This window comes from Dermochelys coriacea, chromosome 1 (assembly GCF_009764565.3).
Source record: "Dermochelys coriacea isolate rDerCor1 chromosome 1, rDerCor1.pri.v4, whole genome shotgun sequence".
Lineage (NCBI taxonomy): Eukaryota > Metazoa > Chordata > Testudines > Dermochelyidae > Dermochelys > Dermochelys coriacea.
This window is the reverse complement of record NC_050068.2, coordinates 254,723,801-254,745,151: the sequence shown is the minus strand read 5'-3', so window position 1 is coordinate 254,745,151 and position 21,351 is coordinate 254,723,801. Positions and strand designations below refer to the sequence as shown.

Below are 21,351 nucleotides of genomic sequence, written 5' to 3'. Positions count from 1 at the left end.
GCAAGTTATTTAAACAACAATTAATTTTAAAAAGAATAAGGAATAATGAGAAAGGTTAAAGGAAACACATCACCCCGCTCTTTGGCAGGGAACATCACAAACAGTGTCTCTGGAATGTCCGGGCAGTTCACAGTCTGTTCCTTGTAAGTCTCAGGCCTTCTTCTCAGGCCCTGGCTTTGCTGCAGGGATGCTGTGGGTTGGACACTTGCTCTGGTGGTGGCCACACGCTCTCAGGCTCTAAGTGGTAGGACCCTTCTTCCCAGTGTCGCCCCCGCCCTGTTGGGGTTATGATCCAAGCTGGCCTGCAGAGCCTCTTGGCTGAGACGTCTCCCTGTGCTAGGCCTGCTGCCCAGGTCCCCCTCGCTCTCCCCAGCTGCTCACAACACCCAGCTCCAGACTGCTCCAGCCCCAGCTGCACCACTCTGTCTTTGCACTGCTGCTGCTGCTCTGCTTCCAGCTCCCTGGGTTGCTTCTTTGGCCCCTCTGGCTCTGGTTGCTACAGCTCTGCTCCAGAACAGGTCTGCTCTGCAGGCTGCTTCTGTGATTCTGCTCCCAGCACTGACCTGCTTTGTGAGCTGCTTTTCTGGCCCCTCTGGCTCTGGTTGCTGCAGCTCTCCTCCCAGGGCAGGGTCTGCTCTCTCTGGGCTGCTTTTCTGGTCCCTCTGGATCTGGCACAGCTCTGCTCCCCAGCTTAGCATGAGCCCCTGCTTCCTCCTTAGCTCGGACCCACTCTGTCTGGCCCAGGCAATTCCAGCTCACACGGAGGACGGGATCTCCCTGGCCTCCTGACTCCTTGATTAGCCTGCCAGCCCTGTCATTCAGGCTGACCTGGACTATTCACCTCTCCCCATTGTTCCTGGGGACTGTCAGTCTCAGGGTCCTGATTTCCCATAGATCCTTCCCCTTTTAATACTGGGAGCTAGCCAACCAAAACACCTCCACTGACTGTTAGTAAGGGGGCAACAGTCCCCTTACATAATCATAAAAAATTTGTTGCAACTGGAGCAACTGGGAAGGCAAACAGGTATACCAATACGTTTCTGTACAGGCAACACGAACATAAGGGGAACAGATTAAATATTTTAGTATATTATTCATGATACCTCATGCATTTTGCTTCCAGGACATGCTGCAAAGAACTGACACCACTGTTAAGTACTTTCTACTGCAGTAAAATTTGAATCTATAAACTCATAAATTGAAGTTGCCTATATTAATAAGAAACTAAACAGACGTGCTGAGATTAAATTAAAAAAACTGATTGCCAATCCATGCAAACGCCCTTTTATTTAGCTGGACAATTTTTGACTATGCAACCTCACTCCCATTTTTATATTTGAACCTCTATACGAAAAATTGTAAGACTATCAAGTGCAAGACTATGTAAGGACACTACCTCTCACACACAGGCTCGCTCTCCTAAAACCTGATTAAGCAGCTTCTCATATTTCCTATGTCTATTTTATCTTCATCTTCCCACATTTTCATAGATACCATTAGTTAGACCCTTTTGCTTCATCCTTTCACAAAACGTAGTACCATGCAAGATGCAACAGGGAGAAAGAAGGTTATATATTATTAAGCAAAGTCAGCTTTAAATTGTTAGATATGAATAAGGAATTTTAATTTATACTAAAGCTTCAAAACTGTTAAACATATTAACACCTTTCCCTCCTCGCTTGTTAAAAAACAAACTCACTCCATATTACTGCTCTTGGTAATAAGGTCTGTAATATTCTGTCATTTATCCAGTTAGATCATATATGAAAGAGTTTTTTTTAATTCAACTACACATGTTCATTGCATTAACATCTATATGAGGCAGATGACATATGATTGTTTTAGTTAGATAAAATCTGTCACTTAGACTGCTGAGATACAGTACAGCACTATCAGAGATTTTAGCAAATTGAATGTCATGCCAGCATATTTTCTTATTACATTGGTTTGTAGCAATCAGTTATTACATAGTAGGGCCAGTATGTTCTTGTAAACAGATTAAGCTCAGACAGGATTTAAATATTATGTACACTCCACAGCATCACTTGGCACTGGAATGGACTGCTACCTTCCTATCACCAAATCAAGGTCCTTCTGTTAAGAAAGATGCCTGTTTTATTGATTCATTTAATTCCATATCAATTTTATACTTTTACAATACAATATGCAAGTTACTGTGACTTTCAAAGGCTGAAAAATATTCAATAAGGAAGTTCATATTTTGTATTGCTTTCCATGCTTTACACTAACAGACAACATGGTTTTCATGTGTTAGTACAAAAAAGAAAAGTGAATGAGGCAACAAGAGAATTTTTTTTGCTATTTTATCAGTAAACAATTCTCATTCTCTTCACTGCCATCATGTCAAAGCAGGTTTCAGAGTAGCGTGTTAGTCTGTATTTGCAAAAAGAAAAGGAGTACTTGTGGCACCTTAGAGACTAACAAATTTATTTGAGCATAAGCTGTCAAAGCAGTGATGGAAGGAGGAAAAGAATACTACAAGATGTAGCTTTGGATAATCCAGTGTAATCGCAGAGTTCCATTACCAAATTCTATGAGTATCACACTGTCTAACAATATATGAAAAGCCCAAGTTAAAGAGTTGAACTGTTTTGGAAAACTAAGAGGAGATGGAAAGAAAGCAGTGAGTTATATCAAGTTGTGAGCCATCTACCATAGGTCTTTAAACTAGACCCAGTTGGGTTACTGGTCATGCAGCAACAGGAGCTCTGTCCATTCAGGTCCTTGAAGATTGCCTGAAATGTGAGGTTCCCCCTAACTAGCACATTACAAGAACAGTTACAGTGGTAGATATTAGCTAGAAGCAAATAAGTATCTGAATCAGTCCCAACTTGTTTGGTGAACTACAGAAAGTTGCTTCCTAATGTTCTACTCCCTACTATGACCTTTTTCAACCACTTTACTGTACTTTTAGATTATTGTTCTCTGGGATGTGAAGTGTACAATAGAAGATTTCTCTGTGTGCTACAAGATCATCAGTGCTTTTCAAAAGTAGTACCCTGTCCCTGTTTCCTACTTGGTGGGCAATATACAGAATGGCAAATTTAAACTAGACCAAATAAAGCTATGCTATTGATATAGTACCACCTGTAAAATTCTATAATCTAAATACTAAACATTAGTGTATCTCATGTCCAAAGGATGTATAAAATCTCAGCCACCCCATTTCTACCCTTCCTGTAGCAGCTGAATTGTTGTACCTACTGCACACTGCACTGATTCTGTGGGGTGTGATCTTTATATTTAGTGTCTTCATAGTAGATGTGTGGTGTGTCTATGCATGGTTTTTTCTTACTAGGAGCAGCTGGCTGGAAAATGAAAGCAAATTGAATTTTCCTTTTTCTTTGAAACTAAGTGGCAAGCACAACACATTTAAAAAAACAAAACAGGATTCATTTGTGCAATGACAAAGATTTTCCAAGAGGAACAAAAAAAAAATTCACCTCGACTCCAAAATAGTGTAAATTAGTCAGAATTAAATTACTCCAGACTACTTCAATTTAAATTTCACAAAGGAAACAACTGATTTTTCTATACAGAAAATACATGCCAAGCAACAACTATCCAAGGTTATGTCACAGGGCTATTTGTTCAAAAACTCTTTGAAAGTATTTATTTGTGAACTGACCTTTCTATTATGAATTTAAACATCAGTTAAAGGAAGAAACAAACAAAGGCCAAACAGTAAGTAAGGCCTTTGTATGGGAGCAATAAAGTTTTCTTGTCTCCAACTGCTAGAAGGCAGGTTACATTCACACTGCCTGAGCTAGCAAAGAAGTACTAAAAAAGTGCTAACATTTCTACAGGAATCTGAAATAAAACAAACACACCCCAAACCCCACTGTGCATTCCACAATATGTTCTGCCCCTTCAGAGGAAAAAAAAGCTTGTCATCAAGAAGTTTCCAAGAAGCAATACCAATCTTCCTAGGGGTATTCATTCCCCTGCTGCCTTGAAATCAGGATTTGTATGCATTGTGTAAGCTCCTACATACTCTGACAGTACTCAACATCATGTTGAGTAAACATGTTTTCTCTTTAAGCTTTTTCAGTACAAATACATACTCTATGGATAGGTTTTCTCCCTGCAACAAGGTCCAGAATCTTTTGGAAAACTCTGCTAGTTAGGGACCATGAGGACTTTCCTTCAAGTAATGGAAATTTCCAGGTGAAGCTGCATAAGGAAATATTTCAGAGTAGCAGCCGTGTTAGTCTGTATTCACAAAAAGAAAAAAGGAGTACTTGTGGCACCTTAGAGGCTAACGAATTTATTTGAGCATAGTTAGTCCCTAAGGTGCCACAAGTACTCCTTTTCTTTTTATAAGGAAATATGGCATCCACAAATGTTGTTCCTGACAAATGCCAGAAGAGCATGTCAAAAGCACTCTGGTTCTTCAACTTGCTAGCTGAGCTATTTCTTTGTTTTTCTCCACAGTTATAGACAGTATAGGTTTTTGTTTTTATATTTTGTCTCAATAGCAAAAAAAAAAAACCTTTGGAGACCTTTGGTTCCTGGAATTGCCTTTAACATGTGGATGGCAGACTCAGCAAAAAAACCCCGGGTTTAAGGAAGGCCTTTCTTGTGAACATGAATTTTCTGGTCTCAGACTCTTATACCCGATACCTTAAATAATAAGTCTTCACCAATCAGTTCTCCAGCTGCCTTAAATATACTAGGAAGGTCTATAAGGATAAAAATACTTTTCACTAGTCATACTTAGCTTAGCTTTTAGGACAGATTCAAACTGAGAACTGGCTCCATCCAGACCCTTCTCTTTAATTCTGATCACAGGATGCCTTTAAGTTTAGTTCAGAGAGAGCCTCATTGCTAGGATAGACTTGATAGTCTGCTATGTCATATGAGGCCTCAGACTTTGTTCCATTATCAACAGACTGAAGAAAGGAGAGACAACACCATCATTCCACAAAATCCTGTTCTTCCTTTGGGAGCTCTACAGGTAATAAATATACAGCCCTGGCAGCAAAATTCCCCTGTGCTGAAGAGTGAAGTTTATATTCCAAGGTACTGTTTACATTCCTTTGGTTCTGAGACAGGTCCTCCAGCACCAACAAAGAGTTCCTCTCCCCTGATGCCAAGAGATGCCCTTCTGTCATTATTGCTCAGTTCCTGCAACAGACCAGGAGCCTGCTGCCCATTACCTCATCCATGTTGGGGCAAAGTTCCCTGTAATCAAAGGATCTGAAGCTGGAAACCCTTGGGGTCTGCCTTGCCAACATCCAGGTTTGTCCTAAGGAGGTTCTTCAGTTACCTTTTCTTCACAGTTGACTTAGTTGTTCTGAGGTACTTAGTATTAAAGACTGAGCTATGTCCCTTCTGAGGTTTCAGCAGCTGCCACCATTTTGCTTCTCTTCTTCTGGAGGGGTAGAGAGAGACCCCTAATTTTATCTTATCTTTCTTGGGTCAGCAGCCAGGAATCCATGCTCTTGCAGCATTCAGTACATATAAAACTTAGATGGGGGCCCACCTTGATTATCACCACAAGAGATTTTCCTCCTCTCCCCCCCCTTTCTGCTGGTAATAGCTCATCTTAAGTGATCACTCTCCTTACAGTGTGTATGATAAAACCCATTATTTCATGTTCTCTGTGTGTGTATATAAATCTCTTCACTGTATTTTCCACTGAATGCATCCGATGAAATGGGCTGTAGCTCACGAAAGCTTATGCTCAAATAAATTTGTTAGTCTCTAAGGTGCAACAAGTACTCCTTTTCTTTTTGCGAATACAGACTAACACAGCAGCTACTCTGAAACCTATCACACTGAAGTGTTTCATAAGAGAGTTGTGAACTGTTAAGATGCAAGGGAAAAATCAAATGAACTTGGTGTATTATGTGGAAGTGAGCACCCTTGATCTTGTTTGCTTTCAGTGTAAACACATCATTTTTGATCCATACTGTGACCCTGTTATTTCTTACTGATATGTTCCCCCCCCTCCATTTTCACAAAACCCATTCAATATACTTGCAAAGTTACATAATGTATTACATTTTAGTTTAAAATTACAAGTCAAATTGACTATTATTTGGTTAATTCAACATGTATGCAGTCTACATGTAATTCAATAGATATCCATCTATATACATTTCTAATATGTTAGATTTGTTTAAGTTGACTTCAGACAGATGGCAACAAACATTTACAACATTAAACAAAAAAAATTCAGAAAACCTGAGCCTTTTAAGTTAAAATGCAGAAGAGGTTGGGGTTTACAAAGGATTTTTATTTTAGAGACTAAGGACTTGTCTACACTGGCACTTTACAGCACTGCAACTTTCTTGCTCAGGGGTGTGAAAAAACACCCCCCTTAGCGCAGCAAGTTTCAGCGCTGTAAAGTGCCAGTGTAGACAGTGCACCAGCGCTGGGCGCTGGTAGGTACATCCCTCATGGAGGTGTTTTTTGTTTGTTTGTTTGTTTTTTAAGAGCGCTGGGAGAGCTCTCTCCTAGTGCTCTGCTGCTACTACACAAGCCACGTTAAAGCACTGCCGCGGGCAGCGCTTTAACATTGCCAGTGTAGATTAGCCCTAACTAAAATACTGACTGTACATGATTAAGATACATCATAATCAAGACCTTGAACATGCATTTCAGGTAAGAAAACAAGGGATTCTGTTAGTAATGTTGGTTCCTCCTGATCAATATTTCATTTACATTTAAAAACACTAATTTTTAGAGAAGGGAAACATACTTGTTTAGTCTCAGAGTCCAGTATTGTAAGTAAACAATGGCAGCAAGCCTTCAAATGACCAAAGGCACATTCAACCATCATTCTGTACCTGGTGCTAAAAATAGAGATATGCATGCCATCTAGTGCTCCACTGCAGTTCAGGAATTCCACTGCTGCAAAAACATCCACTATATCCCGCATATTGCCCACAGTCATAGTTCTGCGTAGCAGGAGGCAATGAATGGTCCTGCACACTTGCATGACAACAGCTCATGCAGTGATTTTCTTGACTCCAAATTGATTCCCGATTGGCTAGTAGCAATCTGCTGTTGCAGGTTTCCATAGTGCAATGGCCACTTCCTTCTCAACTGGAAGGCTGAGGTGAGTTTAGCATGCAGATCCAGAAATGTGGCCTCGTGCATCCAAAAGTTCTACAGCCACTGCTCATCATCCCAAACCTGCATGACAATGCAATCCCTCCAGTTTCTTGGGACCAGAACCAGCACTCCACCATCTGCAGCTGCTCCCTGAACGCCACCAACAATGCTTAACTGTTTCTTTCTATTTCTCGCAACAATCTAGCCTCTGAGGACTTGTCATGTTTTCCATGGCTCAGCAAATACTGCAGGATCATCTGCCCTGTGCTTGCAACACTCATGACAATAGTGCAGAGAGGTGCAGGCTCTATGATGCTGTCAGAGATGGCAGACAGCAAGGAGAGATGCACAGGTTTGTGCAGATTTTGAAAAGAAGGAGTGAAATATTACAGATGCAGATGAAATTACGGGCTAGAGAACACTGCATTATAGAAAGCTAACCCCATGCTCCCAGTCACCCTTGTGTGACTTGTTTTGACCCCATCAGGCATTACAAAAACTTCCCAAAACACCCTGTGCATTGGATGGTAGTGAGGATGCACACTGCCGACACAAGGAGCCAAGTGTGCACATGCACAAGTGATGTAATAACTATCAGATGTATACAGACATAACTTAGGTCAGCATAATGTTATAGTGTAGATATGGCCTAAGTATTTTTACCCCTACCCTCAGCCTCTCCCATATTCACACTCATTCATACAGAGAGCACATTGATTTGCTAAGTATTATTGAAAATTCTTCTCACTTTTCAATCTTTCATACATAATCTTTAGTTTAGGGAAAGCTTGCATTTCTTGTTCAGCTAAAATATAGGGAGGAGGCTACAATCCAAGTGCTTGTACTTGTCTGAATGTTGTTTCAGTTCTTGGGGTACCCAGGACTGAGAGTTACCTTATCACTCCCTGCCTCCAGCATTACGGAGTCCTGCCCATGCCTGACTGGATGTCAGCTCCTTAACATCATCAGCCTTTCAGGACTTCTTTACGCTTACAACATTACAGTGGCACAGCTGTAGCGCTATAGTGCTTCAGTGTAGATACTCACTACAAAGATGGGAGGGAGTTTTCCTATCCACTTAGTTAAACCACTTCTCTGAGGTGGATAACTAGGTCAATGGAAGAATTCTTCCACTGACCTAGTGCTATCTACACCAGGGGCTAGGTCAACTTAATTATGTCACTCAGGGGTGTGGATTTTGCACACTCCGAGCGACATAGCTTAGTGAACTTAATTTTTGAGTGTTGACCTGGCCTCAAGCACTCTCCTCTGGGCTGTGCCAACTCTGTCTTCGCCTTGCAGGTTAACAAATTTCTGCATCCAAGTCACTGACTCCCTTTGCAATCATTCCTCTGTGATATCTAGCCCCTCGCACTTGTTACTCACAGAAATCCCAGATGCTCTGCCCCCAAGAACGAGTATACCCCAGCTTACCTTAAACCAGTGAGCCTGTAAACCACACTGCACTTGTGAGCATTTATACCACAACAAAAGTAGGTTTATTTAAGAAGGGGTAAAGATTTAACTAGACACCCTCATTACACACAGGATTTCCTCAGTGAGCTGATCCAGAGGACTTCTCCCTACTATTTGTTATACCGAAACAGTCTTTTGTTTCTATTCATAGGTAGGAGGAAACCCTGTCTTGTTGTAATGTTCCTTTTTTCCTTCAGGAAGTTTTGATTGTTTGCAGTTCTTTCTGATAGCTTTCCACTGAATGTCTTACTATAGTACAAGGCTAAAAAATTAAGCCTTGCATTACATCACTGGATAAATAGAGCAGGGTGACAACTCCCTCCTGACTGAATCGGCCACCACCACAACACATTACCCTCTGGTGACTAATTTTTACTCCAAGTTCATAAAGCATAGTATCAATGTAAATACATTATTCCTCAAATATTACTCATGTGTACATCTCATATTATTAATCTTAGCAAGTTATGAGTTTTCTGTAGATAGAGGATATATATCCATAAAGAGTAACATGTAAGGTGTAGTGAGTTTGCCAGGTTTAAGGTGAGAGTTGTTTGCAAAAAGATAGGAGACCCTTTGCTAAGGAGCCTCTGTCACAAATGTAAACCCTAAACTTTTCACTAAATCCACTCTGATACAGGACACCTACTTGGGAAAGCTGCAGAGTTACATTGGGTCTAGGTTAGTATGTGTGACATGATTCTCTCTGCTAGCCAATTTGGGGGCAACATATCATGTGTTCTTAACCTGCCCAAACACAGAGCCAGCTGCTGCTTCTGACACAAATGACCATTAGAAAAAATTAGCCACAGTAGAGAATTACAACAGCTGTGACCATTATAGTTAGGTTCAAGAGTTTCCATTCCATCTTCCGGAATTTTCATGTACCCCATTTCTCTCATTTAGTGCACAAGTTGGAAGGTGTGCTGTAACTAAGTCACAAATTTAACAGCAAGGATAAAAAGATAGCTCAGTAACCTCATTTATTATGCACAATCCAATCTGTTCATGGAATGTGCAAGAGTATTGCAGAATAGTATGATGAAACCTTAACTCTGAAATATGCAACAGGAAATTACACTTTATAATGTTAAAATGTAACAAAATGGGGGTTCTGTCTGTACCATTTCTGAATTGTGGATAATTTTATGAAATCATATCATTAAATTTCTGAGTCATGAAAAGCCTACATACATGCAAACACCCCATGAGTTAGCAGGGTTGTGCCAAGTCTCAGCCAGACCAGAGCCAAGGGTGATGGGTTTGCTGTAGCAGGGAGAAGATACCTCTTCAGCCAGGAGGAGAAAGTAAGGGAGGGAACTGGAAGTTACTGGGAGGAGAACAAAAGGAGCAAGTAGACCCAACAGGAGTCTATAAAGGGACTCATAGGGTGAACTGAGGAGTCATTTTGCACCAGATTAAAATGAAGGAGGCTGCTGCAGGAGCAGGGTAGGCAAGAGGGTGGAAGACCCTGTTTGCTTGAACACAGATGATACCCAAGGATTCCCAAGGAAAGGGTGAGCTAATGCGAGGGACATTGAGTTTAGGATACTTTATTGTTTTGTATGGTCTGTACTCTCATGGACATGACAGCACTGCCTATTGGAATGTGCTGCAGGTATCTCACTCTAAGGATCTGCCTATTGGAATGTGCTGCAAGTATCTCACTCTAAGGATCTGTCTACACCTACACAGTTATTCAGGAACAGCAATTTCTAAACAACTCTATGTGTGGATGCTCTAATTCTAGAAGAAGAACACCTTGTTCTAGTTTATATTAATCCACTTTCAAAGTGGATATAGTTAAACCAGAACAACGCATTCTTATTCCGGAATAGAGCATCCACACAAAGTTATGCAGGAATCGCTACTGCACCATAGACAAGACCTAACCAACTCAGATTCAAATTAATGTACTACACTCATTAATGTGCAATTACATACTGCACTTCATATTCAAAGTTAACGTTCCTTTTTTCAAAAATACTTATAACTAGAAGTTTGAATAGCATTTTGTATCAGTTGTTCAGAGACACAAAATTATTTAGAAACACAGTCAAACTTTATTTTTGGAATGGATATGCCTTTCCTATTTCCCTCATTCTACCTGCCCACCCATTTTTTCTCGTGAGCAGGCACGTAACTGAAATTTACTTTTTTAGAAGGTTTCCTGTAAGCTTCCAACCCCTACTATAGTTATAAGAATAAAGGCAAGCAGGCAAAGCTGAGAAACAGCATGTTGTATACATACACTTCATTATATTCAGGAAGATGGTCACACAGCTAGTGCTTCCAATTTGACAGTGCTGGTAATCCAGCACTGAGGAGGATATTTTAGTGTAGCAGATTTGTTTGTTTGATGGGGGGCAGGGGGAGAGGGCAGGGAGCTAATTATACAGAAACACACTGTTTTAAAGGGTTGGTTATATTTTTAAAGCCATTTTGTCATCAACTTCCATGAATTTTTATCCCTTTAGTAAAAACTGGCTGCTGGCCAGCTTCCTAGTAAGAACCCCACAGACACACTTTGCGTTGGTTGCTGGGCAGGCAGAAACTGTGAACAACCTTCTCTAGAGTTCAGCTTCTGAGGAAAAGGAACATCTCATATACAGTAGAACCCAAGGGGGTCTGAGCCTTCCCAAACTGGGGGGTCTAGGGACCCCTCTCCTCTATCCCAAGGACCAATCCCTTCTCTTGCCCCAGAGGCCCTGCCATGCCTCCGCTCAGCCAAGCTGGAAGCCGGAGCAGGGCAGGGGAACCTGCCCCTCCACCCGCGCCTAGGGTAGAGTAGGGCCAAAAGCAGGCTCCTGCCTGTGTCCCCGCCCCCAGGCCTCCCGCCCAGAGCAGGTGGAGGGACCCAGGCCCGTGGGGCCTTGGACCCACAGCCTGGCCATGATAAGAGCCGTGCAAGCAGCTGCAGGGAGCTGACATGGAGTTGCAGACCCTCCACCTGCCCTGGGCAGGGACCCAGACTGGGGGCTGCTCTCAGTCCCCTTACACCGCAGTCAGGTGAAGGGTCCTTGTAGCTTCCATAACTGCCCAGGCTCCCCACTGGCCTAGCCAGGTCATGGGGCATAAGGGGGAAGAAGAGGGGAAGGGAGTGCAGTCTGCCCTGGCAAAAAGTGGGAGGGCTATGGCCCCTCCTGGCTCCGGCGCCACTGGTAAACCCTCAGAGTAACAAAACACCAGAGTTAATAACTGAACGGTCAACCACACACCTAATTTGGAACCAGAAGTATGCAATCGGGGGAGGGGGGGAAGCAAATACTATACAGTACTGTGTTAAATGTAAACTACTGGGGGGGGGAAGGGAAAGTTTAAAAAAAGATTTGACAAGGTAAGGAAACCATTTCTGTGCTTGTTTAATTTAAAATTAAGATGGCTAAAAGCAGCATTTTTCTTCTGCATAGTAAAGTTTCAAAGCTGTATTAAGTTAATGTTCAGTTGTAAACTTTTGAAAGAACCACCATAACATTTCATTCACAGTTATGAACATTTTAGAGTTACAACCTATCTCCATTCCTGAGGTGTTTGTAACTCTGAGGTGTTACTGTAACCCTGTAGCCATTTCTAGACCCAAAGAAAGGAAGGGGCATTTATGGTCTCTGGATTAAAATCTAAATCTATACCTCCTTCCCCCAAAGAGCACAGTTGTTATGTGTGGCCTCTAGGGAGGAAGAGAAGTTTTCCACTAATGGAAGAAAGCAAATAAAACCTCTGAAGACTAAAAATGAGGCCTTGACTTAAACCCCATACTCACAAAGAGCATGGGAAGGGAGGAGGTGGGGAAAGAGAGAAACCCCATTTTTAATGCAGAGAAAAAGGGTTAGCGACAAACCTGTGCAATTCACATCCACATACTGATACAAACCTGCCTATTTCCTTATATGATTTCTAAAAGATCATTTCAACATGAATCAACTGAATTAGCCTCTTAAAGTAGGTCGTTGCTCTAGCAACCAGCAGGCTGTTTGGACAACTCCTTGCAACAATGACCTACTTTTCAGCTCCTCCTAGGACAGCCTCATATAACTAGAATTTCATGTTCACATCTGAAACATTCTAAAGAGAGACGGCTAATCTGCAATTTATAAAGCCCATCTTTCCTGGAAACAAAAACAGACTTCCAGAATGTTCAGAAACCGGATCAATGAGCTCCTCTACATTGACTAGAAACATATTCAGTATAGAAACAAAACTATTCAGTACACATTCAGACTTCAAAAAAGCATTTAAGAAAGTCAATTATTAAAACTCAAAAATGCTAACAAAATAGCATGAGAAGCTGCCAGAATGAACATGTCCAAAAGCAGAACCGATCTCTAACAGCAATCTTCATTGTAAACAGGCTGCTTCACTATATCACTGAGAGAGGAGCGGAGAGAGGTATTCCTCGATTACAGACTTGAATAATATTAAGGTTGTGACAAAATTCTGCAATGACAAAGTTAAAATTGATACTTTGCATTTTACCCTGTATGAAGATAAGATGGTGGTGGAGGGAACGTATAACATAAATCCAGGAAATAGCATTGACAGTTACTTGGTAACTTCTTGTCTATTGTTTGTCAGAAGCATTGTGTTAACATTTCCAAAAGAAAGAAGTAAGTTTGCCAGTACACCTTTACTGAGAAGTTTATGAAAACAAATCTGAATTTTACTAAAATTTTGGAGACAATTAGCTTTTAGATAAAACTGAAAAGTCAGCAATGTTTACCTGTAGAATACATGGCTACTCGACTATCCGATTTCCCAACCATTTATATTAAGCCCACATACTTAAAAAGACATTGTGCAATAAAATTTTATAGGTGAAAAAAGTCACATTCCAAGAACAAGAGAGATGCTACAGATGCACATCCATTATTACACAATATACTTGGGGCTTCTAATTTTTGGTTTTAACCAATAAACATGAATAGAGAACCTTCTAACACAAAAAAGAAATAGGTATTTATCCAATAAACACCAGAAATGGTTATTTGTGTCCAGGGGCTTGTCTACACAGAGCAGTAATATGGACTAAGAGGATGCGATTTCTAAAGTGTGCTATGCTGCACATTAATTTTTGGCACAGAATTGCCTCAGGAGTAACAAATTAAAAATTCTGCAAAATCTGCTTGTTGAAGTTCCAGATGCAGGGGCAATGGGACTCTGCTGGGGGGTCCAGGTGAAGGTGGTTATGGCTCAGTGGTGGTGTGTGTGGGGGTTCCGGATGCTTGGGAAGTGGGGGTGCAGGGGAGTAGTCCAGATGTGTGGGGGGGCAGCTCATCGGGGTGGGGGTCCAGGAGGGGCTGCGCATGGGGGCTCTGGATACAGGGAGTGAGATTTGGCAGAGTGGAGGTTCAGGTGTGGGGAGGTCTGCATATGGGGGGTTGGGTGGATGGGGGAGCAGCTCACTGTACAATGACTCCTTTCTCTGCAGCTGAGGAGCAAGGGGGGCAGGAAGTGGGGATGTGTATGCGCAGAGCTTCCTGAAGTCAAGGGAGCTTTCTGGGGGTGGGTCTGACCAAGTCCTGGCCACTTCTTGAGGTGGAAGAAGAAAACCCATCCTCCCCAATCCAGCCAATCCTAGCAGCTGAGTCCGGTGCAGGATAGGAGCCACTGGTCAGGGCATTCCCAGCTCCCCCTCACCCCACGGTGATTAACGGCTCCACCAGCTGCTCTGGATGCCCGAAATGGCATGCCCGCGCTGCTGGGGAATGGTGTGTGATCACTTTTGCAGCTTCTCTGTCAAGTCATTTTTCTGCAGGGAAGCAAAGAAATCTGCAAATTTCATGTCTGCAGGGGACATGAAATCTGCACTTGTGCAATGGTGCAGAATTCCCCCAGGAGTAATTGGTGAGTGTAGACCCAGCTAGCATATACTAAAAGTTCCCTAGTATGTTTTAAAATAGAGCTCTTTGAAGCTGTACTACATTAAACTGCACTAGAGAACATTACAAAAAGATTACAGTAGTATATACTGTAATGAGTAGTGTATATTATATACATACTCATTACAGTACAAAGAGAAAGCCCCCCAAAACCCTGATTTTTGGACATCCTCAAAAAATTGCTAAAAACAAACTCTGAAAACTGAAATTAATAAACCCTGAAGAACAGAAGCCCCATGTGTGCTCTAATGAAGACAACATTAATAGAGAGGTTTGAACAGTTGTCTGTGTATGGGGAAAGAAGTAACTTATTTGTATCTTAAGTCCTGACAAAAACTGTAAGTTAATAGGAAGACTATTTGAATCCATGACAAATGATAATATAGATGTAAAAACTTTGGATGATGTTCTAGCACCCAAGTCTTGGGTAAATCCTATAAGCATGATGAACCTCTACTACTCCTGCAAATAGCACTTCCCCAAACATAGCAACACAACAACCTAAGATCACTGCAATTTTACTTTGCCACTGCTAATCAAGTGCAATATGTGGAATCCTGAAAAGGTGAAAAAAAAAAAGGGAGACGGAGAATACCGGAGGGAAACTCAAAGTAAGAGGAGTGCTGCATCTGTTCCCTGGCAGAGAATCTGAGTTCAAAAATGCCAGGAATCTGAGTTTTAGAAGGGGATAGGCCTATTGTGCAGTCACACTCCTCAAGACAGTCTGTGGAAGAAGAAATGACCAGCCTCCTGAAGCTGGGGAGGAGGATTTACAGGTGGGACCATAGGATTTTCCAAAGACACACCAACCTCTCCCCTGTCTCCAATGCAAAAAGTGTTGCCAAAAAAAAAAAAAAAAAAAAAAAAAAAAAAAAAAAAAAAAAAAAAAAGGGTGGTGGTGGGGGGGTTGAAGAAAAATCTACACTAACCTCACTACAATTTTCATTCCAACAAATTCCTACGTATGTGCAGCACTGCTGAAATACAAGTACCTCTCAGCTGGACAGTGGTAGCCAACTGCTTTATTGGAAAGGAAAATTTTGGCCAGAGAGACAGCTGAAGATCATCATGTCCAGAGAAAGCAAGCAAGACCTGCATTTTAAGAGACCCATCCTAAAACTTTTTCTTTTTGAGGTCTGAGGGAAGAAATAGCATACTGATAGGGAAAAAGCAAAATTCAGGGAATTCTTTTAAATTACCTCTTTTTTTGCACACCATATCACCACTTGGGCAAGTAACTGGTGACTTGCCAGAAATTTTGAAGGAATAACTAAGCGAAAAAATCAGTTTCCTTAATTTAAAGATTTTTCTCTTCTCTCCAATGATAAAATTGTCTTGAGTCAAGAAATTTTGTTTAACCTGGTGATAAAAACTGTTTTTCCTGTAATATCCTGTACTATTCTTCAAGCAGCCGTGTAAGTCTGTATTCGCAAAAAGAAAAGGAGTACTTGTGGCACCTTAGAGACTAACAAATTTATTAGAGCATAAGCTTTCGTGCATCCGATGAAGTGAGCTGTAGCTCACGAAAGCTTATGCGCTAATAAATTTGTTAGTCTCTAAGGTGCCACAAGTACTCCTTTTCTTTATTCTTCAAGAGTCACTGGGTCACTTCACGGAATTAAGATAGTTCAATGACCTGAATGTTCTTATAACCTATTACATGAAAGGCAAAAAGAGAAGGCAATCAGTAAAACAACAGTGTGTGGAGAATTGGTTAAAAAACAAAGATACACTGATAATGACATTCCACTTGTGAGGTAACTCCCTTCTCTTCATGTGTCAATATATTTATGTCTGCATCTATAACTTTCACTCCATGCATCTGAAGAAGTGAGGTATTTACCCATGAAAACTTATGCTCAAATAAATCTGTTAGTCTTTAAGGTGTCACTGGACTCCTTGTTGTTTTTGTGAATACAGACCAACACGGCCACCCCCTGATACTTGACATATAAACGGTGTATCTGACTAAAGGAAAACATTGTATATATCTGGATTGCATGAAGGAAGTTGCCTCCATGTCTACTGAGTAATAAGTAGTCCCCAGCTGGGATTTCTTGGGTGTTATTTCCAAGAGTCTTGATTTGACCATTCTATTCAGTTTTAGATTTTTCATCTTGGAAAGAGTCTTCCATTTTCTTGGCACCAACACAGATATCAAGAACAGACTAAGTCAGACTGCTATTATTTAATATAAAAAAAAATACTTGGCAAGAGAAGGAAGTTATGTCGGATTCTTGGTGGGGGATACAAGAAAAGGTAAAATGCAGATAATTCTATGACATAACCATTAATAATTCCTTTCGGAACTCATTTCTCCTCTGTGATACTTAGTCCAGTCAGAGGTCCACAGTCAACTTTTCACTCGTGATACGCTGGATATGCCTCTGTTAGAGTTGGAGGGCACGAAATGAAGAACAGATCTTGAAATCACTGATGAACTCTCCCCTAAAACCACAGACCATCCTAATCTGAGGAATGAAAAGGTAGTTTTACCCATTACCCACAGGATTGGTCTCTAAACAGTGTAAACTCAGACTAGAATTATTTCTGTCCTGTACTAACAAACTTATAAAATCAATTACTCAATTGCTTTTCTGAGAATTTCCTTAATGTATCTCCTTCAAATGGTGTTTGGAAGATGATGAATGTGGATATGGGGATCTGCATTTGAAACCAAGCCTAATTTCATGAGTATCTATTTATGTTATATAATGAATAAAAATAGCAATTATTATTAAAATGTAGCATAAAAATCAATGACAACTCTCATATAGTGCTTTTAACAGAAGTACATTCTTTTCATCCACAGATCTCACAGGGCTTTAAAAAGCAAGCATCATTATCCCCATTTTACAACTGGGGAAACAGACACAGAAAAATGACATGACTTGCAGATGGTCACCCAGAAGAGCAGGGGCAGAGCAGGAAATAGGCTGTTAGATGCCTAAACCAGAAGAACAACACTTCTCAAAGTAAAAACTGAACCCAGGACAGTCTTAAAGAGATTTTGCTGCTGCAAAAAAAAAAAAAAAATAGTTTTTTTTTGTTTTGTTTTTAAAAGAACTAAAAGTGTTAACTTTTCACATCCTGAGACAGCTCTCCCTTTCTATTTACTTGCCTCTCCAACCATCTCCCCTTTCCCTTTACTGTATATCTAAGGTCACTGTGCTGTTTACAACTGCTGTCTGGAGTTCCTCTCCTCCAACATCCATCCAACTGAAATCACTATCATCAACATTTCTAATGACCTCTTAACCAAATCTCAGAACCAGTACTCCATCATCATTTTCCTCAAACTATTGGCCCTAACCATGCTCCTCTTCTTGAAACTCTTGTCCTCGCTTGGCTTTCATGACTGTCCTATCCTAGCTCTCTTCCTACTTTTCTAATCACTCTTTCAGCCTGTACTTTGGAGGATCCCTCTCCAGCTTTCTGCAGGGGTTCCACAGAGTTCTGCCCTTGGTCTCTATCTCTTCTCCCTTTACACTTTATCTCTGTGTAATCTCATCTGCAAACACAAATTCAACAAGTAGGTCCCAGCACAGCAAAGTCCTTACCAAATAAAATGCACTGACATTATTTTGCCTTCACAGTGAGAGACTTGCAGAATTGTTGGGTTAACCTAAGAGACACCTAAGATGGAAATTCAAGCACCAGAAGTATGACTATTTCACACTTAAGAATAATTCTTACAACCCACAAAGGTGGGAGTTTGTTTAAAAAAATTAGAGAGGAATTAGTTTGGAAAAGTGGAGAGCATGAAAGAGCATAGGTGCTGGAACTGAGGGTGCTGCAGCATCACCTGGCTTAAGGTGTTTCCATCACATACACGTTTTACTGTTTGGTTCAAAGGCTCTTAGCACCTGCACTATACAAATTGTTTCAGCACCCCAGGAAAGAGAAATAAATTCTTGTACCTCTACTTCTCTGATTGGGTAAAGCAACGGACAATATTAATAAGACTGGCAGTGCCTCAAGCCAGGAAGTTATGAAGCACAGGCTATGGAGAAACTCCACATAACACCTCCCTCTCCCAAATCAAACTAGTTAGACCTTCTCTGCCATAAAAAACAGCACCTAATTTAATAATGTACTGAACATGCCAAAATATTCCCACAGCAAAAGAACAATTCAATTCAAAATAAGAAGACATTAACTGTATGCAGAGTTAATAATATTTTCTCATTTCTAAAAACAAAACAATACTAGTATTTTAAAGAAAACAGAGAGAGAGAAGAAACCAAAATTCCACCACATGAAATTAAGAGGATCCCTAAGGTTTTATAAAACTACTCCTTCATGCCAGCATCCTTCCCAACCAACAGGAATCAAGGAAAACAGATGAAATTTAAATGATCAGCCAAATTGAATCCTTTACATAATCTTCACATATTTTTTTATTAATCAAACACAAAACTAGAGTAAAAGCATTTTCTTTCATCCTGAAGACAAACGTGATATAAGTGTGATTTGTACTTTTTGCTCGTAACAACAGGCAAACATATTAAAAAAGTCAATCTGAGACAAAGTCATGCTGAAACCCTTTATAACCTAGCTTGAAAAAAAATGTTATACCTTTAACTGTGTATTTTGAGGAGAAAAGCTCACAAGTCATTCAGTTTCTTCTTAAATTATGGTTCCACCGTGAAATGAGATCCACATCATTTTTTGAGGGCAGAATTTAAATCATGTAAAGTAAAGTAAAAGTAACTGAACTGCCAGTTAGATCTCTTTATATATGTCAGGGGTGGCCAAACTGTGGCTCAAGAGCCACTCAAGAACTCTTTTACAGTTAATGTGCAGCTTGCGGAGCCCCCACTCATCCTCATTCTCTACCTACCAGCCGGGGGGGGGAAGCTTGGGACCTCTGCCTTGCAACAGGGTGATGGGGTAGGGGCTTCTGCCCAGTGGCGAAGGGGGTCTCAGGGCTTCAGTCCCATGGGGTGCACCTGCTGGAGCTTGGGTCTTCAGCAGGAGCGGGACGAAGCCCAGAGTCCTGGTAGCTATGCCCCAGCTCTCAAACTTCTAAAGATTATCATGGAGCGTCAGTAAGTTTGGCCACGCTGATATATGTCAGTGCCAGAAATGAGACATCATAACTCTGATATCAAGGAGTTAAGGCCAAGTGGCAAGTAAGATATCAAGACCATGCTATGGACAAAACTTCTATTTTGTGTCTTCCTGCCCCATGTCCCATCACTTTTTACATTTATTTAATCAATCTTCTGTTAGGACAGAATCTTCCATTTAAGAATGGAAATGGAAAATTCATTATCTAGAACCAGTACCTCTGGAATGATCAACAGGGAGATGTACTTAGGTGCTAACTCAACAACTTGAGAGGCAGAATAATAATCAAAAGCATGGTATTATTAAGTTTTAGAGGGCATAGGAAAGAAGCCAAGAGAAAAGAGGTCAGTGAGGCCACATCACTGGTTAGTAATTATATTTGCTCAATATGACAACTATACAAAAATACTAATTCACACAAGAGTTACCTGCATGGTTAAGAGGAGAATTTCCCATACAACATCAATATATTGAAGTATGTTCTCAATTTGCCAGGTTAAAAAACCCTGAAAACCAGAAACACTGCAAATGTCTCTTTATTTTTCACAACTTATAAAGTGAATGGAGGAATCACGATTGATGTAAAGACAGCTATCACAATGTAAGGTTATTTCAAAAACCTAAACTCTTCTCATTTCTTTTCTAGTTTTATTACAGCACCTTTTTCTAATGCCCTTTCTGTTAACTATGCTTTAACTTCAAAGACAAATGAAAAACTGACAACAGTAGTCCCTCCAGGTGCACTGATTTTGAATAAAAAGGTGATAGGGTATGGAAGAGAATCTGGATCACTTGTGCAGCGCTTTGCAAGACAAGGATTTTTGTCTACATAAATTTCTTCAGTTTAAAACCCTCTGTCAACCCAATGCTAAACTCATGCTGATGAAAAAAAACGGCACTGTAAATTAGCAGCAGAAAAAGGAAACTGACAAGAATTTTTTTTTTTTTAGGATTTTCAATTGCTGAGTGACCAACAGGTTAGACAAACACCTGCTTCCAGGGATGGTCTAGACTTACAGCACAGGGGGCTGGGGACTCGATAACCTCCTGAGGTCCCTTCCAGCCCTGCATTTCTATGATTTAGATGGTAAGCTCTTTGGACTTGCATACACTAGTTTCTTTCCCTAACGTTTCCAGTCACTGCTACCAGCAACATCCCTCTACTGGAAGTCACAGTGGCTGCAGCTACGAGTATTTTACCCAAGTCATCTAGATCTCCTTGAGTCATGATTACACAACACAGTGGATTAAAAGCCAGGGCCTAGCATGAGTGCTCCCAGGGTGGCGGGGACGCAGTTATTTGGGGCAGGGGCAGATTTTGTTTTCTAAGAGGGGAAGCTCCTGGCACTCTGGGCGATGAACGTCCCCACTCCGGGACGTTCAGCCCGGTGTCTTGGCTGCGGGCCGCCCAGCAGCCGGGTGACAGCACAGCTGGGAGCACTCAGGAGGCGGGGGGCGGTGTTGCGGGGGCTGGCACAGCAGGCCGGTAGCGCAGGCTGGGGATGGCTCACCGCTGTCAGAGCCGCCGGGAGGCAGGGCCAATTAGAGCGAGGGCGGGCGGCAGCGTGACCGCATATGTAACCCGAGCACTACGCCGGGCCGGGCCGGGCCCGGCCCGCTCACTCACCGCCACCTGTTGATGCCCACGTTGGAGGAGCCCGCGAACCAGGGGTCGAGGATGTAGACGCAGCGCACGCTGTCGGCGCCCTGGATGCACTCCCGCAGCGCCGGGTTGTCGTGGAGCCGCAGCCCCTTGCGGAACCAGTGCACGGCGTTCACCCCCATGGCCGGGGGGCGCGATCCCTCACGCAGGGGGCGGGTTCAGGAAGAGCCGCCGCGGCTC

The 21,351-nt window shown here is 41.6% G+C and overlaps 1 protein-coding gene across 2 annotated transcripts in view; it reads right to left on the bottom strand.

The window, feature by feature from the left end:
- Positions 1 to 21,293, bottom strand: part of CRY1 (cryptochrome circadian regulator 1) — a 74,339-nt gene extending 53,046 nt beyond the window's left edge. For both annotated transcript variants that reach the window (XM_038368891.2, XM_038368815.2), the window contains exon 1: positions 21,136 to 21,293. In XM_038368891.2, coding sequence (XP_038224819.1) covers positions 21,136 to 21,293 — 158 coding nt within the window. The remainder of the gene's footprint in view (positions 1 to 21,135) is intronic.
- Between the last annotated feature and the right edge of the window lie 58 nt (positions 21,294 to 21,351).